This window comes from Nilaparvata lugens, chromosome 10 (genome assembly GCF_014356525.2).
Source record: "Nilaparvata lugens isolate BPH chromosome 10, ASM1435652v1, whole genome shotgun sequence".
Classification (NCBI taxonomy): domain Eukaryota; kingdom Metazoa; phylum Arthropoda; class Insecta; order Hemiptera; family Delphacidae; genus Nilaparvata; species Nilaparvata lugens.
The window spans coordinates 41,476,626-41,501,355 of record NC_052513.1 but is presented as its reverse complement, the minus strand read 5'-3'; the positions used below and the strand labels follow the sequence as shown (position 1 = coordinate 41,501,355).

General features: G+C 34.1%; 1 protein-coding gene across 1 annotated transcript in view; it reads right to left on the bottom strand.

Annotated features, from left to right (window-relative positions):
- Positions 1–14,448: 14,448 nt before the first annotated feature.
- The window catches only part of LOC111051410 (transducin beta-like protein 2), a 119,660-nt gene continuing 109,378 nt past the window's right edge, over positions 14,449–24,730 (bottom strand). Inside the window, 1 exon segment of the mRNA XM_039436026.1 lies at positions 14,449–14,921. Coding sequence (XP_039291960.1) covers positions 14,698–14,921 — 224 coding nt within the window. The 3' untranslated portion in view covers positions 14,449–14,697.

Here is a 24,730-nt window from a genome sequence, read left to right as displayed (position 1 = left end):
CTTGTAACAAAACTCTTCTCAACTCTTTTGCGTCCTTATGCTTATACCGTATTAGGTCAGGATGGTATACATTTATAACATCATTCCTGATTAGGGATAGGGATGACAAATCCTGATAGGGATTTGTCAGATAAGAGAATAGTAAAATCTGGAAAGTCATCAAACAACAATTCTTTTCCGAACACTATGTAACTCCATCCAACCAAATCTCTCCCAATGTCATATTCTGAGAACGATAGTAGTCTCCTCTCAATGACCTTTCTCAACTTCGGGAAGCTTGACCTTTTATCTTCTGGAGGATCAAAACTACAGTGTGGCCATCTATTATGCTGTTGTATGAAGTTTAACACAAAGTTCTTGTTAAAAGCACCAGATACTTGTTTTACTATCTCTGAGTCTCTATCTAGGTTCTTCCTTGTTTCATTTTTGAAAGATGAACATCCTCCAATTTCATCGACTGTAGGATGCCCAAAGTGCCTGTAGCATCCGAAAATCTCAAACAAATGAGATGGCTCAACAGATTCATCTGACAGCATTTCTTTTATTTTTTATTTCATTCGTTTTGCTTCATCATCAATGTCAAGTCATCCAAAAGTAGTACTTACTATAGGATCTATTAAATCCTTTGCAACCGAGAAATTTGTCATAGCACATTCCTTCCATCTATTGTCATCACCAATATATCCCTTGTAAAATTCCCTTAAGTCATCGTACTCTACTGAAAGTAATGTGTGGTATATTTTCTCAGATGAGATGCTCACAATAGGATTCGGGTTGTGAACTCTTGTATAATTGATGAATTCTTCACAGCTTAATCTTATCTCTTTCGGGCATGGCACCTTCTTGTCAGTTAAATATTGTACAAACAGATCCCTTACATCGGGTCTTATGGCAGTTTTTAGATGTAAATCTGGGATATATGGTTTTTTAATATCTTTTTATTTTGTATATCTTCTTCAAAATCGAAATTCATCTTTGGTCTTCACATCATTAAGTACGTGGACAGTTGTAGTCTGCAAGAAATACAACTTTTTAGGAAAATACATGATAAATGAATTGATAAACAACTGATGGCAATGGCCTCCTCTGAAAAAAGATTATTTCATGCTGCTGCAGAGCACTGTGAAAAAATACATGATATAAATAATAAAAGCCAATATTCTAATGGTGATTTCAGGTTGAATGGACATTCATAGATTGACCCTCTATTAGTATTCAAGCTCATTGTTAGACTTTATGACTCTTTTGTGCTAATTGACAACTAAGCAATTTATTTATTTATTTATTGATACAATTATTACGAATCATATTAATATAATCAGGAAAGAACAACAAGCATAGCCCAAAACTATACTGTTCCCAGATTTTGATAACATATAATAATATGTCCATGAAAATAGGTTATGTTCTTACTGTGGGAGGTTAAAGTTCAATTTCTGTCCAAAACTATATGAGCTGAAAATTTTAAATTTAGAATGATTAAAACAGAAAGTTATAGTCAAATATTGCACCTAATATCACAGCACATTACATAAATAAAGTTATTTCAAAAAAATTTTGAAGCTAAAAATACAGACAACTCTCAACTAAGCACAGCTGTTACATGTTCTTATCATACTGTCTCTTTCATATTATTTTAGGTCTTTAAAATGCCATTCATTCTCTTAATTTCATCCATTTTATGAATAGTTATAAATATTGATACGAGCCACCAAACGTGTTTATGATGATAAAATAATTCTTTAAAAATGTACCCAAGGCTTACCTCATTTTCTTCTTCGATTGGAAGTAGCTCATCAACACCACTGAGGTGCATTATAACTTCAATGGCATTCCCATCAACATTGGTTAGTGGTAACAAATTATTGGCAGCTTGAGTTTTGTCTTTATTTTCTTCTTCGGTAACTCTGTCTTTTTTATCACTGTTATCTGTCACTTTGAGGTTTTCATTTTCATTCAATGATACCACCATGAAAAGTGGTTCACCCTCCAATACCTCTATAATTGGAGGGCCTTCACTCTTCTGTAAAAAAGTTACTATTAATGATGAAAAACTGGAAGAGTTTGAGTGCAGTTTGCAACAGAGATTATCACTAAATAAGTTGAACAATAATGAATAACTTATCTTATCACATTCATAAAACTCTTCCCAAGGGCTTGAAAACATTAAGTGGATACTCAACCATCAACCAGGACTAGAACAAAGTGATACAAACTTGAAAAATAAAACAATAACATAACATTAGACCAGATATAAACCATTCTATATAATTGAATATCATCTCAAATCCATGGTTTATGTCACTGTAGATCCTACAGTTCTACAGTCAATAGATCCTATTATTATAAATTATATGCAAATGGAGAATAAAAATGACTTACCTGATTATCAGAGATCTCTGTTGTATTATAATTAGTCTCAGCATTTTCAACAGATTCTTCAACAGGAGCAAGTCGCTTTGCCAAGTTGCAAATGATTAATCCTCTTGATAATAATGGAGGCTCTGACATTTCAATGTATTAATTAATTTAAATAAAAGCACTAATTTAAGAGAGTTGATTTTTCAGAGATATCAATCTGGTCTGAGAAGTTTAAGAACATAACAATAAAAATAACCACTCTCAAAATCAGCTGTTTCTAAAGTCTTAAAAATCGAAGATTGATTCACAGCTGATGTACTGATAATAATACAATACATCATATGAATATAAATATATTCATTACTGGTAATTCATATGATATTATATAAACTATAATACAATAATCAATTATTTCAATATATCACAGAATTGGACAGTAATTATTAGTAATCTCTCATTTTTCTTTCAGTGGCCAAGTATCTGCTATTGGTACTAACGAAAACAGAAGCTAGATAACAGTAACTGAAGTAAACTTGGCTAAATAACAGTATCTACAACATAGATACTGTTTTCTTGCTTAAAACCTGCAGTTTCTGTAGTTTAGCTTCAAAGATCAAAGTTTTAGCAATAGTTACTGTGACATATGTCCATAATATCTAGGAAAGTATCACAGATACGTTTTTTTAACTTCGTTTTTTCAATTCCACATGGTCAGAAACATTAAAATCAATCCTAACCTGAAATTCCATATTTTTATCAGTTACTGACTTTATGCTTAGGAAGTCAGTACTGTGCTCTCATCAGTTGAACCACTTTTTTATTGATCTTGCAGTTGTGTATTTATTTGATCAAGTGCAGATTTAAATTGGCGTTAACACAAGCTGAATGATTTTGGAATACACATTTGTTTCATTCAAATCAAATACCTAATTATTATTACTAAAATCAATTTTTTGCATGTTTAGTATGGTACGGTGGTGATTCGTAGACAATAATCAATTATTCATAATATAGGAGTTTAAGATAAGATGAACACATACTATCAGTGGGGATCGATACTTGTTTGCCAATAAGGTGATTGTTGGGGGTTCAGCGCCCTCATGAAGGGCGCCAAGTAGGAGACGCCCACTAATGAGCACCTGCTTTCTCCTCAATTTGCCTCCTCTGGTCATCTGGGCTGGATTTGAAACAGGGACCTATGGATTTCACTTGTGCTGAAAGTCCTGGGTATTTGGCAGGCCTTCAGGTTTTCTTTATTCTTGCGGTTTGTTAGGATGTAATTCTTCAGCATGTCATAGGGTGTTTGTTGGGGGTTCAGCGCCCTCGTGAAGGGCGCCAAGTAGGAGACGCCCACCAATGAGCACCTGCTTTCTCCTCAATTTGCCTCCTCTGGTCATCTGGGCTGGATTTGAAACAGGGACCTATGGATTTCACTTGTGCTGAAAGTCCTGGGTATTTGGCAGGCCTTCAGGTTTTATTCTTGCGGTTTGTTAGGATGTAATTCTTCAGCATGGCGTAAGGTGTTTGTTGGGGGTTCAGCACCCTCGTGAAGGGCGCCAAGTAGGAGACGCTCACCAATGAGCACCTGCTTTCTCCTCAATTTGCCTCCTCTGGTCATCTGGGCTGGATTTGAAACAGGGACCTATGGATTTCATAGGTAAACGATAAACAATTCAAACTTATCTGTGTAGCATATCGCTCACCATATTTTATTTTTCACAAAATGTCACAATATACACAACTTTTTCTAATTTTCTAGGCCAAGAGAAGAAATCTAGTGAGCAGAATTTGCTAAAATTTAGTGGCGAATTCCTTAGTGTCGGTCTGAAATAATATTTTTCTAATATAAATTAATTTACAAATGTACATGATATAATATACACCATATACATTACTATAATATGTATCCTATCTAGGCACTCCTAGGTCACTGTTGCATGATAAAATACCCGCCAATAGTTGAAAATATGTTATATTCTTATAACCAGTTGACTACTGGTATTATTAGTTAGGCTAGGCACACACCAGTCAGTCAAGACAAGATAAGACATGATCAGACACGTTTAGTCACTTCACATAGTTGCTTATGAAGCAGCATACACCGATTAGTTATTGCAATTAGATTCACAAGCAGCTATGTGAAGTATTGTGACTAAACGTGTCTGATCATGTCTTGTCTTGTCTTGTCTTGTCTTGACTAACTGGTATGCGCCTAGCCTTAGTACTTCATCATTCAATGGGCCCCTGGTGTCCAGGTTTTGATTGATTTTCAATGAAAAATTGATGTTAATTTTTTATGATAAATTAATCAGGTTTTGATCCAGGGCTTAGGCTAGTTTCACATTCATTCGGTTCGTTTCGTTTTCGGCAAATTCCGATAAGTGTGAAACGGTAATTCGGTTTGAATTCGGTACCGAATAGAAACCGCATAGAACCGAACGCCCACTTGACACTAATAAATTCCATCAGGTTTCAATTCGTTGCTGGCGAGACTCTACTTTCACACACTTTCGGTTCGTTTCGTTTTCGATTCGTTTTCGGCAAATTCCGATAAGTGTGAAACGATGATTCGCTTTGAATTCGGTACCGAATAGCAACCGCATAGCACCGAACGCCCCCTCGACACGAATAGGTTTCATCATATTCGAATTCGTTGCTAGGGAAACGGGAAAAAACAAAGTCTTTTACACACGCTTGCCTTTTTTGTTTTTATTTTATACTGATATCATGATTATCTGTTTCAAAATTTTCCAAGTCAAAATCATAAGGTCAATTCATTTCTGTTAGTTCACAGGAACATTTCTTTCTCAATAAATAGTTTGCTAAAAAAATATGAAAGATATAAATTGAAACTCAGGGAGAGTTTTTATTCTTTTATTATTTTTTTTTATTTTTCCACGAATATTACATGATTTAATCAATGGAGAGAAGAGATGAAGTTTATATACCATGTATCAAAACAAGAACAAATTTTCAATTCAAAAAAATCATCTCTCTGAACATCAAAAATTAACAAAATTAAAAAGAAACTATTCAAATAATTCACAATTTTTAATTAATTTTAAAATTTTGTTGTTCAAGAAATAACATATCACAATTTAACAGAAGCTGTGAAAATCCAGACACGGCTGTGTTTGAGAAGGAAATACCTAATTGGAACCGTACGAACTAAAACCTGACATGTATGAAAGCCTCATTCGTTTTCGGTAACGAACCGAACCGAAAACGTACCGAACCGAATGAAACCGAAAGCGTGTGAAGCTAGCCTTACAGTTATAGTTTTAAACAGTTTCTTTATGAATAGATGACCTAAAACAGAGATTATCACATTCTGTCACATATTTTATAAAACCTGATGCTTTACACTATCCAAGGATATTTTTTATAATGTTTGATGATGTGTTGATGATGATGATGACCACTAGTTAACGGGATTCGAATCATGTTCTACAAAGGCTGTCATTACACATTCCACACCTAAAAAAAAACATCATTCTAACCAACAAAAATGATCTTTTTCAAAAATAATTTTTTTGATTATAGTAGAATTGGCCTCTGAAATTAAGTACATTGAATGAAAATTGAAATTTCAAGCATTTACTAGATCAAGGTTCATTTACAAAATAATAAGATATTATGGTATCATAAGTTGACGATTTTCTATTCTTGTTCAATAATGTTACAGTTTGCATATTTTGTATTTTGTCTTTTCATTTTATACAAAAACTTCAATTTTGGCTTGTGTTATGTTTTGTGCAAACTGTCAACTTTTTAGACCCGGTTGCACAAAAGCCAGTTAAATTTTAATTGTGATAAAATTTTACGAGAACCAATCAGTGAAGGTCATTTTTTGAAAAGAAGGCTTCTCTGATTGGTTGTCTTGAAATTAATCACGAGTAAAATTCAACTGGCTTTTGTGCAACCGGCACTTATAATTTTAAATTGTTTGTTATTATTATTATAGCATAGCTATTTTATGAAATAAATCTGTGATCAATGATGGTTGTCATCTTTTAGAGCTGTAAGCCAAATCTATTTGTTTCAAGTTTGTATGAATGTATCAAATTGTTTCTTCTTATTATTATATCATCGCTATTCTGTGATATAAATCTGTGATCAATGCTCTGTTGTAAAGCTGTAAGCCAAATCTATTTTTTATGAGTTTGTGTGAATGTAAAGAATGAAATAAAATCAATTTTTAAAATGTATTAATACATGAGATAAAAACATAGTTTTGTACACTACTTTATGTGGATAATATTAATATTTTTATGAATTGAAAGAAAAATATATTTTATTGTAATTAAACTGTTCATTCTTACTTATTGTTGTTGTTAATAAAATTACAGTATATATTTTTGAAATGTGATTTATTTTACTCTCCTGGTGTATATACTTTAGCAGCTTATTCCACCAATGAACCTACAAAAATAAAATACATTATAAATGCAAATAAACTACATTATCTACATCAAATGCTTATAACTCAAGAATACAAGTGAATTTCGCCAATGTGATGACACATAATTTTTCCTCTCGTCAAGTACCTACATGTAATAAAACACTCTCATTCCTGAGAGTTGAGAGATTTTAATTTTTCGTAAAATGAATTTTATTCATGAATTTCGTAAAAATGCAAATATCACAGATTTGGATGATATTCGGGCTATGGATAGAGGTTGACCTAACAAGTGTTGTGCTATAATATGAGACGTTTCGCTACAATACAGAGTGAGTTATTTGCTGAAACATGAAATCTCAGATCAGAAAAATCACTCATCTTCAAATGCTTAAAACTCAAGAATAGGATTGAATTTTTCCAATAAGATGGCATGTAATTGTTCCTCTCGTCAAATACTATCATTCCTGCCAAATTTGGCACCCCCAGCTACTATACAGGATGAGTTATGAAGCTGCAAACATAAAATTTTCAAATGGTCATATCTCCTACAGGAGATACAGGCTACTATACAGAGTGAGTCTCAGTGCAAGTTTTATCTAGGTGCAAATTTCAGCCAAATCTGAAATACTTTTTGTTCAAGTGTGTTTCACAATGGTTAGTCCATGATTTCCATCAATTTTTCAAATCGCTCAAACTTCGTGATCTTGTGGTCTTTGATGCGAGAAACACGAATCTGGAATCAGATTTGCAAAATTCCTCACCGTTCAGGACATATGACCATTTCAATATTCTATGTTTGCAGCTTTTTAACTCACCCTCACCCACTAACTCACCCAAGAGAGTACCTGAGGGTGCCAAAATTAAGCTTTATCTATGGTGCAAATATAAATCATGAGAAATTTGAATTTCCCGCTAATCATGAGAAATTTGAATTTCCCGCTAATCATGAGAAATTTGAATTTCCCGCTAATCATGAGAAATTTGAATTTCCCGCTAATCATGAGAAATTTGAATTTCCCGCTAATCATGAGAAATTTGAATTTCCCGCTCAAATGGTATAAATAATGTGAAATTTGAATTTCCCGCTCAAATAGTATAAATCATGAGAAATTTGAATTTCCCGCTAATCATAAGAAATTTGAATTTCCCGCTAATCATAAGAAATTTGAATTTCCCGCTAATCATAAGAAATTTGAATTTCCCGCTCAAATAGTAGCTCATTTGCATATTAGAAATGACCAGATTTCTACCAGGGCATCAGAAACATGCAAGAGGTACACAAACTAGATTAGTGTTGCGGGTTGCCTATGCTTGCATTGGAAGGCGTTGAAAAAACCCTGCTACCTCTTCAAGTGTTCTGAATCCCTGGTACAGAATTAAAAATCAACTAAAATACTACCAGGGCAACAGAAACATGCAAGAGGTACTGACTGATTTGAGCGGTAAATTCAAATTTCTCAGGATTTTTGTGACTACTGAGCTCATTTGTATTGGATGAGAATTAGAACAGCACAGCAGAAAAAAGCAACATTTTTCATGAATCCAAAAATTAATTAAAATCGCTAAAACTCTCAGCAATGATATAATTAATATTTGACGAGAGAAACAATATAATGTCATCACATTGGCGAAATTCCTTACTGTTCATTAGATATGGCCGTTTGAAAATTACCAAGTTCCAATCATTTTTTTGTGAAAAATGAAAATCGCTCAAACTTTGTGATCTTATGGTATTTGATGTGAGAAACACGAATCTGCAATCATATTTGCAAAATTCCTTACCGTTCAGGAGATATGACCAAATTTCAGCCAAATCTGAGATACTTTTTGTTTCAGTTTGTTTCACGTTGGTTAGTCCATGGCTTCCATCAATTTTTTGTGAAAAATGAAAATCGCTCCAACTTCGTTATCTTATGGTCTTTGATGTGACTTACACGAATCTGGAATCATATTTTGTAAATTCCTCACCATTCAGGAGATAAGAACAAATTTTAGCCAAATCTGTGATTTGTTTCTGTGTGTTTCACAAAAAAATTGTTAAAACCTTTGAACAAATTTTAGCCAAATCTGTGATTTGTTTCAGTGTGTTTCACAAAAAAATTGTTAAAACCTTGGACTAACCATCGTTCGTTTTGAAACAGTTAATGAAAAGTAGCTCAGATATATCTCCTGAACGTTCTCAACCTGTATAGCTGGGGGTGCCAAATTTGGCTACAACATTTCTGACGTCGAGCTTCATCTATGGTGCAAATTTCAGTCAAATATGAGATACTTTTCGTTTCAGTGTGTTTCACGATGGGTCATGGTTCATGGGTCCATGGTTTTTATCAACTTTTTGTGAAAAATAAAAATCGTTCAAACTTTGTGATCTTATGGTCTTTGATGCGAGAAACACGAATCTGGAATCAGATTTGCAAAATTCCTTACCGTTCAGAAGATATGACCATTTGAAAATGTTATGTTTGCAGCTTCATAACTCACCCTGAATAGCTGGGGGTGCCAAATTTGGCTCCGACATTTCTCAGGTCAAGCTTTATCTATGGTGCAAATTTCAGCCAAATCTGAAATTTGTTGTTGGTTATCCATCTTATTAATTTAATAGTAATAAATCTGAGATACTTATTGTTTCAGTGTGTTTCACAATGGTTGAAATTTCTGAGATACTTTTTTTACTGTTTCAAAACGCACGATGGATTCCATGATAAATGTTAATCTCCCAGATTTGCTTGATGTTCGGGCTATGGATGAAGGACCATTGTTGGACTATATTCGGGCTATTGTTGACCCAACACGTGTTGTGCTATAATATGAGACGTTTCACTACAATACAGAGTGAGTAATCACTGAAACATATAATGTTTTCTCCACTCACAGATCAGAGAAATCACTCATCTTCAAATGCAACACCACTATAAAGTTAAGACCTGCTTCTCATATTGTTACAATGTTAAGGCTCCAGGGTTGCGTCACACTGAAAGATTCTGATCATTGATATAAAAAATTAATAAAATAAAAAATCTGGTGTGGCGCACTCACACAACTTTCCTTGCCGTTATGAAAATTGATCACCTGACGCTAGTGTTCCCGCGCATCTCAAATCTACTATTCAAAGATTTGAGCCAGCTGGTGACAGGGCAATAACACATGAGGTCTGCTATCTCTTCATAGTGAATGATTTAATAGAATCAACAATAATTTGCAATTGAATAATCACATTTTCTCGAATTTAAAGCTTATTTTCAATTTTAGGTGAAAATGTTACTGAACATTAATTGTAGAGATTTTCATGCTGAATCTAATCCACTTGATTTTTTTTGTTTCAATTGTATCTGAAGCCTGATAATTGGGAATCTATCTGCATTGATGGGGCGAAGCTCCTGGCTTGTGGCAGTTGATAGAGCTTATCGATGACCTAGTTTAGGTTTTAGGTATGAATTTGATCAAAATCGTTGGAGCCGTTTCCGAGAAAATCACGAAAAACCCTGTTTTTGACAACATTTTCGCCATTTTAGCCGCCATCTTGAATTGCATCAGATCGAAATTGTTCGTGTCGGATACTTATATCGTAAGGACCTTAAGTTCCAAATTTCAAGTCATTCCGCTAATTGGAAGATGAGATATCGTGTACACAGACGCACATACACTCATACACACACACACACACACACACACACACACACACACACACACACACACACACACATACAGACCAATACCCAAAAACCAGTTTTTTGGACTCAGGGGACCTTGAAACGTATAGAAATTTAGAAATTGGGGTGCCTTAATTTTTTTCGGAAAGCAATACTTTCCTTACCTATAGGGCAAGGAAAGTAAAAATTAATAAAATAAAAAATTATTAAATAGTGGATGGAAACAAAAACTTGAAGGTAAAACACATACATTACATTGTTATGAAACGTTTAATCAGTCTTCACATTCAAGTTGACATGAAAGATTACACATAATAATAATAATTAATTTTACATTTCGAATTCACACAGTTTATTGGAAGATTCCAGGAGTTTTGTTGAGTCGTTGTCATGAGAGGAAAATAATTATGAAATTATAGTTCAATCTATTTAATAAAAATCATAGCTGTAGGCCCTTTTCAATGGAATACCCAAATATTATTGAGCGAAAATCCAAATTATGTATGGTTGAACATTTCAAATTAATCAATTGATAAATTCATAGCTGTAGACCCAATTATCAATGCTAACTATTATTAAACGATAATTCAAAGTTCAATGCTGTAAACCAACTCAAAGACTTCCACTATTGCAAATATTGATAATAGCAAATATAAATATAACAGGGTCAACAGCTAGATGGAAGTTTGGGGTGGTTTACATCAATGTACCTAGAATAAATTTTAGGTACCTTGGTTTACATCATTTTCATCAATTAAGGTTATGTATCATGTATCAATTGCATGTACAAGAAATAATGAACTACTAGATTATTGCAGATGAATTTGAATTGATGTATATCAATTGCATTTGAATAATTTCAATTTTCATCAATGGTACCTATTGCACCTTGAGACTTGAACTTGAAGATTTTATAGTTTTATAAAGAACTCTGAAGCATGTTTTAACCCCAAATTTAAAGACCTAAAAAATGTTAAATGAAAACATCGTACATCTTGAAAATTTATCTTTCCATCAACGTTAGTAGACAGTTGACTATATACTACCCGATCAAAAACATCGAACATTTTGAAAATTGTATATTTCCATCAACGTTGTAAACAGTTGCAGCCAGACCTGATAACAGCGCTTGTAGGTGATAGTATTTATTATAACTATTGCCAATTTATAATGACCTGCCATCAACAACTAAGATACACAAATACTACCAGGGCTGCAGAAACATGGGAGAGGTACCGATCTCTTCACTCAGTACCTCCTCCATATTTCTGTTGCCCATGTCAGCAACATTAATAATCTCCAATGCATGAACATTAATATCAAATTAACTCAAAATTTTCAATACCTACTTTAGAACCATCAGTATTCCACATAAATGCTAAGAAATAAAACTTACACACCGTCTTTCACTCAAAACGTAACAACTATTTCAACAATCCAATAATAATTAATCATATGACTATTTTCCCATACCATTAAAAATCAAAAAATTACTAAACAATAAGTCACTAATGCAAAAGTAAAGAATTAAATAAGCAGATAAAACTCAAGACTTTCTAATGCTTACTTTTATGAAATCAATATTCTACACAAAATATGAATGCTGAGAACTAAAATGTACGTACAATTGTATTTTTCTCAAAATACTAACAATCATTTCAACAAGCCTATAATTTAATTATTAAAATCATTAGCATTGAAAATATAAAAAAAAGCTTGGACACCTCCTGAGTAATTGGAATTATATTTATTAATAATTGAATAAAATGAGAACTGTTCTCTTCTAGGACTAAATTAAGGCTTGACGGTGTTATATTGCTCCAGCCAGGACAAACTGCATTGATAATGGTGTAATAACCGAAACCGGTATTTCTACTGTTTATTTATTTATTGATATGTTGATATAATTACAAATCATATGAATATGATCGGGATAGAACAGGCATAGCCCAAAACTATTCTGTTCCCAAATTTTGATAAATAATAAAATGTCCGAAAACTGTTAATAAACTCTGTGGCTTTGACAATTCTTTAGTATTTTTATTTAATAAGAATTATTACCACAATATCAACTTCACAATTATAGTGAGGTCCATGTTATAATGGCAGTGGAGAAAAATAGGGGAACAACGTTGCCAATCCTCTGTCTTTCACTGCCAACTCACAAGGAATCTTATGTTGGCAGTGCACAATAGTATTACAGTGATGTTATTACTGCACTTAAGTAACAATCAATATTATTTATATTGTATTGTGAAAATATGTATTTGTAATTTTTTGCAATAAATTCAATTCAATTCTGTCTTGTTAATGCCTTCTATAGACGGTAACAGATACAGGTTTATTGATGTAATATTTGTTGACATTATTTATATTTTTTTCTTTTAATAGATTAAACTACTATATATTTATTTTTTTTATTTTATCTTGTTTAACTAGGAGAGCTATTAACTGTTCATTCTCGTTCAAAATAATCAATTATATTCTATTGAGCTATAAATTATCTTTTATAATAATTCCATAATGAATTTACATAATTAAGATGGAATATTTTGTTAATTATTTATTATTAATTGTAGATTGTTGAAAGACGATCTGGCAACAGAGCAAAGCGAGAAAGAGATAGTGCTATCCGCTTTGTTGAATGATAGACAAGGATAGCAATTCCGTAGCTATAGTTTGTGTAAAATAAGTTGAGACTTGGCCCTCCATCCCAAGAAATTACAGGGTTGCCAAATCGTGTAAAATTGCAACTTTCTCAAATTTCCAATTCCACGTCAGAATTGGATGTAGAATATTATCATTCCCGATATCCTAGTAGTACTAGAAAAGTTTAAGGATAGAAGGATCAAAAGGAAATTCAACTTTTATGATAAAATTGGAAACATCGCGAAAATTTGTTCTTCTTTTGAATATCACTTCTCTCAGAATCATGGGGCGTCGTAATGCGTAATAATTTTGTATCAAATTAATGGGGAGAAAATGTCTCCTCCTCTCTATTGGTGTCTGGATAATTTTTATCCTACATATAGTTATTTTTTAACTAATGTTTATGTTCGTCAATGTCGAGACATTTCGAGCATAAAACATGATTCTTTGGACATGCTATAAACTTTTTTGTTTCAAAAGATAAGAAGGTGGTGAAAGCGAGAAAGTTTCTCAGAATAATTGAAATTATTTTTCCTATTGTCAATCGTACTAGGAACAACGTATTTTGGCCTCTCAGGAGTTTCAAAGTCAAGGACAGCGGCTGAATGGTGTGCCACCATAGGCTATCAATAGCTGGGATCAACAAAAACAAAATACAGAACGATTGAAAAATTCAGCAACTACAAGCCACATGATTATAAAATAGTGAAAAAGACAACCTCGCCTCGAATAATCCAAGCAGTGTTTCATGACAGCCTTTCTAGAGGCAATCAGCTGCTTACGTTTGAAATAATTCAGTCAAATATCTTGTAAATTTCCAGCTTTCAGCATACAATTTGGTACACAATGCATACCATGCAGCCGCTCTCCGAACTTTAAAATTCCTTGGAGACCAAAATACGATCTTCCGACAACTTTTGACAATTGAAAAAATAATTTCAATTATTTCTGAGAAACTTTCTCGCTTTCACCACCCACTTATCTTTTGAAACTAAAAAGTTTATAGCATGTCGAAAAAATCATGTTTTATGCTCGAAATGTCTCGACATTGACGAACATGAACATTAGTTAAAAAATAACTATATGTAGGATAAAAATTATCCAGACACCAATAGAAAGGACACATTCTCCCCGTTAATTTGATATAAAACTATTACGCATTACGACGCCCCATGGTTCTGAGAGAAGTGATATTCAAAAAAAAAAAAAAAAAAAATTTTCGCAATGTTTCCAATTTTATCATAGAAGTTAAATTTCCTTTTAATCATTCAAACCTGAACCTTTTCTAGCACTACTAGGATATCAGGGATGATATTCTACATCCAATTCTGACGTTGAATTTGAAATTTGAGAAAGTCGCAATTTTACACGAATTGGCAACCATGTAGTTTCTTCGGATGGAGGGCCAAGTCACAACTTATTTTACACAAACTATAATAATCAAACACCGCCATTATAACGTGGACCTCACTATAGGTACACAGAAAGTACATTTAATTTCTTGATATTAATTTCTTTACTTTTCTATCCATTTATTACAATCCATAAACTTATAAATACTCATTTTATTTCTTGATGTATAACAGTGCAGAGTTCTGGCTGGAGCAATGAAAGCATAGAAACGGCACTCAGCCTTCAGGGCTTCTCCCCTAGATTTGCAAGAAACTGTTCAGCCTCCTTGATAATGATTTGCAGTCTTTCTTTAGTGGCTGCGGAATTCGCTGACGACTGCAGTTTCTGCTTGGCAGTTGCAATGGCGGTGCGACGACCTGTTACGTTGTGGAAAACTCTCACGTGTTTTTCGCCCGATGTCAGCAGCAATTCGCTCGCCGCGTCGAACATCACCGAATGGATCGGTCCTGAAACAATAGAAAATAGTTTATTGTTGAAAACATTGAATAAAATGTCAAACAACTCCAAAATAACATCAACTATTACAAAATATCCAGTGGAGGAATAACAATACATTGAGGTACAGTAAAGTGATTTTTTTCAGACGAGGACAGCTCTACGATTGACTGATTGGGTTGGCGTATCGAGAATCAGTCAATCGGAGAACTTCCTGTCATGTCGTGCCGTGCCGAGTCGTCTAGAAAAACGCCTCGTGTGTCCATGGCTTAATATGCCTACATAGAATTGAAAATTTCCCAAATATTAATTATTCAAAGTACAAGATACAAGCAGTCTACAGTACAGTATATTAAGAGGATAATAATTTATATTTAACAACAACAATGGAAGGGTCTCAGTATGTCAAGATTTCAGTTCATCAGAGTACCTATTTAGACCATTTCTTCAGTTCAATTGCCTCGTCAAACATCACCGAATGGATCAAAACTGAAACAACCAGTCATTTCTCTATCTACAACAAACATCTTCACATTTTTCCAAACAACTTCGTATCATTTCAATCATTAAGGCCCGCCGCAAAGTAGACCCACGCTAATCCACGAAAAGCAACCCACGCCGTGGGATGTTTTGTAAACCATTGCTAGGCTTCTCCAGACATCTGTGTAATACATGCAATGAATAATCCACTTGTCAGCTGATTGATTATGAATGATTCTATAGCAATGGTTTACAAGACATCCCATGGCGTGGGTTGCTTTTCGTGGATTAGCGAGGGTCTACTTTGCGGCGGGCCTAACGGTTGGAGAATAACTGTTCAATTAGTTAACTTCCCCGGCTGGAGAACTCACTCGCGAACTATTATTACACTGATTTTGAACCCGAAACTTGTAATTTCAGATCTGTGATCTCCAATGATATCATAAAAAAGGACAAAGGAGTGATAGTCCCTGAACGACATAAAAAAGGAATCAATTTTTCACGAAGAAATTAGTTCTGAACTTCTCTCATGTATCCAAATAACATATTAAAAAATAAGAACTACAATAGAAATTGCAAGCACCAATGTATATAGTGACTGGACTATGAGCCAATTTCATTGGCCAACAAACACGATCTATATAGCTGCGTACAATTCGCGCTTCCAACCCGCACCGAGCACGCTCCTCCCTCGTACCACCCTCGTACCACCATCGAACCACAGTCGCTCCGCCCACGCACCCATCATGAACGTTACGGAAGATGTTAGATCTTCTCGCGTTTCCCGGTCGAACCATTGTTGCTCGCCGGTCGATCATCAATCGCTCTGCTGGAGTGATTTTCGGTTGCGGAGCAGAGCGAAAGTCTGTAGGCACCTTATAATGGTTCAGAGAATATGTGTGTTGAAAGTACGAATTTGAATGATGAAAGCATTTGAAAATTATCGTCGAACAAACAAACGGACATCGACTCGATCCTCTAGTCAATAATAAAATAATTATTAGGAACTCGTTACGTTCATTCAATTAGCCGAAACCAGTGGTTTCTTTTGAAAATAATAAAATGTGGACATGACTTATTTCAATAAGACTTATCCCACGTATTTCATCCTCAACTTGAGGAGTATTATTTTACTTCTTATAAAAATATATAATGAAAGGGTATTCTTACTTATAAGAAGGCTTATTTTCATTTGAGAAGTAGGAGATATATATTGGGATTCATCCACTACAGGCATCTAATCCTAACAAATTTATCATTTAATAATGTCTGACTGCACAAAATGATCTGCACTTTCATAAATTGCGACGATCTCGCCATTCAAATTTATCATTTTTCTGGATCAAGAGCAATATTAATTTAGAACAAGTTCAAGAGTAGAGATCAGAGGGGTCACTAGGTTAACAACAACCGGCCCAACTAAAAAGCACAACTTTGCTGTTTACACTAACTTCGCACCATGACCATAACCGGTTGAATATCTTCTGTCTACCACTGCCATTTACATTATAACAAATGACAAAAACCAGTTCGTTCCTGGCCATCTTAGCACGCATAAGGTCCAAATGAATATTCAATTTGATTGGATCATCATCTCTCTTTGATCAAGATTATCTTCGGTCCAGTGAAATATTTGAAACACTTTTCTATTAGTTGATCTAGTTCAAATATTCAACATTTCTCAGGAGAGAAAATCCTAGAAGGCAATCATTGCATAGAATACAACATAATTACGAGAGCTCCAGAGGTATAGCCTAGGTCGTATTTGCACGAATTGAAATTACTCTAATAGCACTAAAGATTGTTTTCACAAAGTTATAGGTAGATACAAAATGATCTAACTGATAGATAGCCTGATTTATAGCCTCAAAGATAGCGATTTTTCGACACAGAACGTTCGAGAAAGATGTTCCTATAGTCCGAGAGATATTACTTTTTACACGGCTCTTTCTCGAAGACAGAAAGGTTCGATGCTCTTTCCTTCACTAATCACTCTCTCTCTCTACCTAACAGCATTCTCCCTACTTTTGTGTCAGCATCCAATTGTGCGCAGTATGCTTACTCCTCTGTCCATGCTACAAACTGTGCAAGGAGAAATCAGTTTCTCCTCTTCATGTTAAAAGTAATATCTCTCGGACTATAGTCGCAAGTATGATATAGGAAGAAATTCTATGTTGAATTGATCCAATAAGGTATAATTCATTGATTCATGGAATACTACAAATTACTCGAAATGTAAGAGAATATGCTTTAAACACATTAGAATGTCATTCATGGACAAAGACAAATCTGGAAGTTGTCCTGAATCTCAACATCAGAACAGTTGATACTGATTGAGTTACTGTATCTCTTATAAGAGTTGATTCAAAACTTTTCAAAACATAGTGCCGGTTTTACAAAAGCCGATTAAATTTTAACCATGATTAATTTCACGAGAATCAATCAGAGAAGATTATTTCAAAAAATAGGCTTCTCTGATTGGTTCTCATGAAACTAATCACGATCAAAACTTAACCGGGTTTTGTGCAACAGGGCCTTAATGTAGCAAAGAGCTAACAGACAAAATCAAGATGATTCATGGATTAAGACAAAAACTGAGACTGCTCCAGGATTCTAGAACAGTCAATAGGATACTTACTATTTATTATTGACCGAGCGAAGTGAGGTCTAAGATCCAAGTCGACGGTTTCGCATTTCTCTTAATGTTTAAATGTTGATATGTTGCGCATTTACGGCGAAACGCGGTAATAGATTTTCATGAAATTTGACAGGTATGCTCCTTTTTTAATTGCGCGTCGACGTATATACAAGGTTTTTGGAAATTTTGCATTTCAAGGATAATATGAAAGGAAAAAGGAGCCTCCTTCATACGCCAATATTAGAGTAAAAAAATCAGACTATAGAATTATTCATCATAAATCAGCTGACAAGTGATTACACAGATGCGAGGAGAAGCCAGTCTATTGCTGTATTTCCATAAGGTCTATAGTTTCAATCAGGTACTTGTGGACGAGAATACTGCGTGAGGTCTACTGTTCACAGAACTACTAGTAAGACTTGGCGAAAAATTAGAAACCAACAGCAAAGACGAAGACTATAGCCCTATATCGAATAGCTAACAGAGAAAGCCAAGATTTCATGTCGTGTTTATCAGTGTAGAAATATTGACAACGTCAATAACAATTTAACATAATGAATTTATTTAGAAAGCGTTGATATAGTTAGTATTAGATAGAATCTGTAACTGATATGCAATAAAATCAGAACCAAATAATATGAGCTACACATTCAATATAGCATGTCACAACTTATATCAAACTAAATTTAAACTCCTCTACGGCATGGGTTTGACTAAACAAGCATAGAGCTAGAACCCTCTCGTTAATCAAGATTAAAAATCCTAATTTTATTCAAGTATTTTATTGTTCAACATTGTGTTCCTGACCAAGGATCGCAGTTAAAAATCTGAATTACAAATCACGAGAGCGTTGTCTATTTAGTCTAATGTTCCACTCACGTCACGGAAATGAATAATAAATTAGAATGTTCAACAATGTAAGACAAGGTAGCGAGTGAGCTTTCAATGAGCAATCACCACTATATTGATGGACATTGTTCTTCTATTAGATATAATTTGGTCAATGAATTCATTACACCTGCTCTATTTATTGTATAGTTTTACATATTCATAGTAGCAGTAAACACCCTCTATAATCAGTTCTAATTACTCATTATTTATTTATTAACTACCTACAACCATAGAGAAATGCTATCACTTTCTAATAAAAATGGTCTATTTTTGCGATCTAATAATGAAACTAAAACAATTATCTGATAATGCATCTAAGAAATAGAGACCAAGTTGTTCCAGAAAGTCTGGGATAAGATCAAAAGATTAAATCCATGTAGACTACTTAGAATATTCTACAATGTATCCTAGGTATTCTAAAAGAACAAATGAATTCACTATTCTGTAATACAATGTACAATATCTCTACTATTTTAGGTACATTGGAGAGAATGCTTGTTCTGAACAAAGATTAATAAACATCTGAATGAAACCAGTTTAAAAGCTCCAAAGCAACGGCAACTAACATTGGATTCATACACTTTTAAAGACATCTTCTATCTATCTATATAAATAAAAGCGAAAAGGCACTCACTCACTGACTAACTGACTGACTCACTCACTCACTCGCAGAACTAAAAATCTACCTGGCCAAAAACGTTCAAATTTGGTAGGTATGTTCAGTTGGTCCTTTAGAGGCGCACTAAGAAATCTTTTGGCGATATTTTAACTCTAAGGGTGGTTTTTAAGGGTTTAAAGTTTGTCTTTTAGCATGTATATTCTTCTTATTCCAATATCTTGAAATTATAATATTGAAATGTCCATACCATATTATGTTAATATAGAACTATAATCTAGAGAGAGTACCTCTTCGAAACAGTTGTTCTGGTAACTAAATTAATAATTTTGGCATTAAGTTGAGTTGACTTTGTTAGGTTGGCACCAAGTTGAAGATTGAAATGCATTTATCGCGGAAAAATTGATTGGTCACTGCTACTTCAATCAGAGCTATTCCTGGGATATTATATTACTAGCCGTCAGGCTCGCTTCGCTTGCCATATCCGTTTAGCCAGACGTTTAGTATGGACCCCCGACTGGATCGTCCTAGCATTGATAAAAATGCTCAAATGAAAAATGTAGGCGAGCGAAGCGAGATCTCATTCTTGGACGATCCAGTCGGGGTCCAGGGGCGGAGCCCCCTGGCTAGACGGATATGGCGAGCGAAGCAAGCCTGACGGCTAGTAATTTATAATTATTCTTCATATGTTGGGTTGTCTCTATGGGTTTTATGCTCCAGAATTCGTGTTCTGGCTATATGCTTTTCGGCCTAACCTAAGGTAAATGACCTAGAAGCGGGAGACATGATGGTCAGGGTGTAATCTGTAGATTTTTGTCTAAGGTGTTTTTCGAAATCCAAGGGCTGGTATGTTTCCATGTTTGACAAGCTAACGAATGGATTTGATAATATAATGGAATGGATATTGAAATCAATAATCACATTCTGATCCACAGTTGGCTATTCTGTATCCTTTCAACTCATTCATTGAAACAACTTGATATATCACTTCGTTTGTTACACCATTATTAATCTCTCATAAATTCTCAGTTTACTGTAGTGCGATTTACGTTAGAAAGTCAGTGAAAATTAAGATTGAGCACTGAAGGAATGAAGGCTAGACATGACCATATTTGGAGGATTTGGGAGTTTCTAGCCTCGGCCAATGGCAGTAGAGCTCAACGTTCATTGGTCAACAGATATTGACAAATCGTAGGGCTTCAACCACACTATATTCTGCTGCTCATGTTTAAGCTTTCAGTTTAATAGATACTGATAATTGTGCTACAACCGAACCTGGTATCTGGAATTATTTTGATAAATTAGTGGTTTCGATAATATCATGTTGTTTACATTCAATATTGATACATAAATATTGTATAAAGAATATTTAGTATATAATACTCTAGACCGTGTATTCCAAATTAAGGTTTGAAGCAATTTTGGGCGAATCTTCTTCTTAGGGTGCCTGTCCGTTACGAACGTTGGCGATCATTCTGGTTATTATTACTTTGTTGGTTGCGCTCCGGAACAATTGAATAGAGGTCTTTCCGAACCATGCTCTGAGGTTGGCCAACCAGGAACCAACCATTTGGGCGGATGCCTGTTGTTTTTACCTGCATTGTATCTATTGTCTATGTATAAATGAAATGAAATAAATAAAAGAAATACAGTACATGAGTAGAGATGAAAAGAGAGGTAGAAAAATTAAATCGAAACATAGCCTATCATCATCGGTACATGTTAAGATATAATTTATGATTTTTCATCACTTTAAAAAAATCAACTAATACTCTACCATCTTGAAGATTGATTCTATTCCTGATTCTTGATTGTTTCAAGGTGTGTATCTCAGTAGTCATCTGATGTTCAATTTCATTGAAAGAAATTTCTGTTTATATGTTTGTATTTCACCGGAAATGGCTCTAACGATTCTCACGAAATTCAGAACATAGTAGGTTTATGATATAAAGATTCGATTGCACTAGGTCTCATCCCTGGAAAAACTCGCTGAAGGACATTAAAACGATAATTCATCCTTGGAAGAATAGATTTCGTCGTCTGTCGATAACAGAAGATGCTGTGTCTGTGTGGGAGATCAGCTGTGTAATCATTCAAACAGCTCGCGAGAAATATTATCTAGAAATTTTAATAGACTATCGAAATAATCTGATTTGTTGACATAACATGGTTTATCACTCTAAATTGGAATATATCATAATATTCAAAGTTAATCATTATTTTACAGTGATTAGTGAGTGTTATTTTGTTATTCAATTTGGTTTGTAAACAATCTCAATTAGAACTTTTCTGTTTTTAAATATTTTGACTGAAAATTGGACCTGGATTCAAGTGTATGAAACATAACCTACTTTTTGGACCATTTATAGTGTATAAATCAAAATTCGGGGAAGGAACAGTTTTGGGCTGTGCCTGTTTGTCCTTCCCAAATCATTTTGAAAAATTGTGCTCTGTTTATCAATAAATAAATAACGAGCGAAGCTCGGTGCCCCGATATTTTACTTTTCATCAGATAACCTTTTCATTCGTATTGTATCTCATAAACATAATATACAACTATCACTCGAGTTATAAACGTTATAAACACAATTGGTATCATTTTCACCATCTATTATGATTTATCGAATTGTATTTTGGTGTATCATACAGTTCAACGCAATCTTTAACATTTTATTCGTAGGCTGCAAAGCATATCTTCTTGTAATCTGCAATAATAATCTAGGTTGAAAAGTATCACAATTGCAAATGAGTAGGCGATTAAAAATGAAACACTCAACTTTTTATGTTCAGCTCATATCCAAAAGTTTCACAAGTATGTGGGAAGTTGTTTATGCCGGATACTTAGAGATTGAAACATGTTGCTAAGCTGGTCTAATTATCATTGCAAAAAGAATAGCCAGAGCTTCTTCAAGTTACACGGAACTTTCAAAGTATTTTCAGTGGTCTCCCACTCAGTTGAATACAATTTTTAGGCGTTTATGATATTAATTTTTTTTCAGCTACAATATTGAACTGTTATTTCAAATTCAGTAAACAAGACATTCACTTCTGTATACACGAACATCGGTTTTTGTTTGTACGATATTTTGCCGTCCTTATAAATTCTATTAGATTAAACAGATGATTTCAAACAGATGATGTTTGTCAAGCCCCGTTTAATCTGATAGAATTCCTAAGGACAGTAAAATAGCGTACGAACAAAAATCGATGTGTATATAACAGGCTTAAAGCCAATAAATTTCAGTAATTTGTAAAACTGTTGTAATCTTTCTACATGATCATCTATATATATAAAAGCGAAATGGCACTCACTCACTCACTGACTGACTGACTGACTCACTCACTCACTCGCAAAACTAAAAATCTACCGGACCAAAAACGTTCAAATTTGGTAGGTATGTTCAGTTGGCCCTTTAGAGGCGCACTAAGAAATCTTTTGGCAATATTTCAACTCTAAGGGTGGTTATTAAGGGTTTAAAGTTCGTCTTTTAGCATGTTTATTCTTCTTCTCCCAATCTCTTAATTATAATTGAAATTTCCATATCATATATCATATGTTACTATAGAACTATAATCTAGATAGAGTACCTCTTCGAAACAGTTGTTAACTGGCAACTAAATTAATAATTTTGTCAGGTTGGCATTAAGTTGAATTGACTTTGTTAGGTTGGCACCAAGTTGAAGATTTCAATGCATTTATCGCTGAAAAATTGATTGGGCACTGCTACTTCAATCCTGGGAATATTATATTACTAGCCGTCAGGCTCGCTTCGCTCGCCATATCCGTTTAGCCAGACGTTTAGTCTGGACCCCCGACTGGATTGTCCTAACATATGATAAAAATGCTCAAATGAAAAATGCAGGCGAGCGAAGCGAGCCTGCTGATCTCATTCTTGGACGATCCAGTCGGGGTCCAGGGGGCGGAGCCCCCTTGCTAGACGGATATGGCGAGCGAAGCGAGCCTGACGGCTAGTAATCAATAAGCTTGTATCATAAATGAAGCAAGTACACCAATTTCTCGTTATGCTTTATTTAAAAAAATATCACGACATTCATTTTCATACTATAATATTTATGGTTAATATTCAACCTATAAATTTTATACTATATCATCTCGTATTTGTCTTTGATATTCCAATGATGAATGAATTATAATCAACAATTAGAATCCTATAAATATTGATCCTGTTTTAGAGCCTTCTCTTATCCAAATTTCAATATCATAGATGTAAATGTTATACTGTGATGTCTCCTATTTGTCTTTAATATTCCATAATGATAGAATGAATTATAACGAGAATTTAGAATTCCATACATTTTAAAATCCTGTTTTAGAGTCTTATTTTATCATAACTCCATTATCATAGATTATTGTTTCGTGATACATTCGGAACTGCGATGTATTATCACACTATCTTGATGTTTTAGAGACTTATGCTAACACTACGTTTAACGCTGAACCACGTTTACTTGTAGATATGGTTGCATTCATCATAATATTATGTGTTTCATACAAGGTTTAAACGAACAGCTGACATTTCTCCGTTTAATCTGCATACGGGCCTTAAACAACAAAATGCAGTCAACTATGAGTTAATGGATTATGAATCGAATTTTGTCTATGAAAAATGTTATTTGTTAATGAATCAATTACGAATTATGTAGTTGTTTAAAAAATGTAAATAGTGTGTCCATAATATTATATAAATTGTGTTTGATTGACAAATCCTTCGTTATTGAAAACTCATGTGGGAATCAGTTCAATAAGGCGAGAACTCCTGAAATTCAATGTTCCCAAGCAAAGGTACCGACTCTCAGTGAAATATCCGGTGAGAAATACACGAAATTCCTTTTTCGTGCATCCTGTCGTTACCTCCTCCGATCCTTCCAACTTTCTTTCTCATCCTGACCTTTCTCTACGAATTTCCTAAACTTGGAAACTTTTGTAACCAAAAAACGAGTCCTATAGTGAGGTCCACGTTATAATGGCAGTGGTGAAAGATAGGAGAACAACTTTGTCCAATCCTCTGTCTTGTCAATGCCTTCTACATGCGGTAGAAATATAGGAGAACAATGTTTCTAATGCCTTCTGTAGGCGGTAGCTGAAACAGGTTCATTGATGTAATATCAACTGTTCATTCTCGTTTAAAATAATCATTATATTTTATTGAGCAAGAAATTATATTTTTCAATAA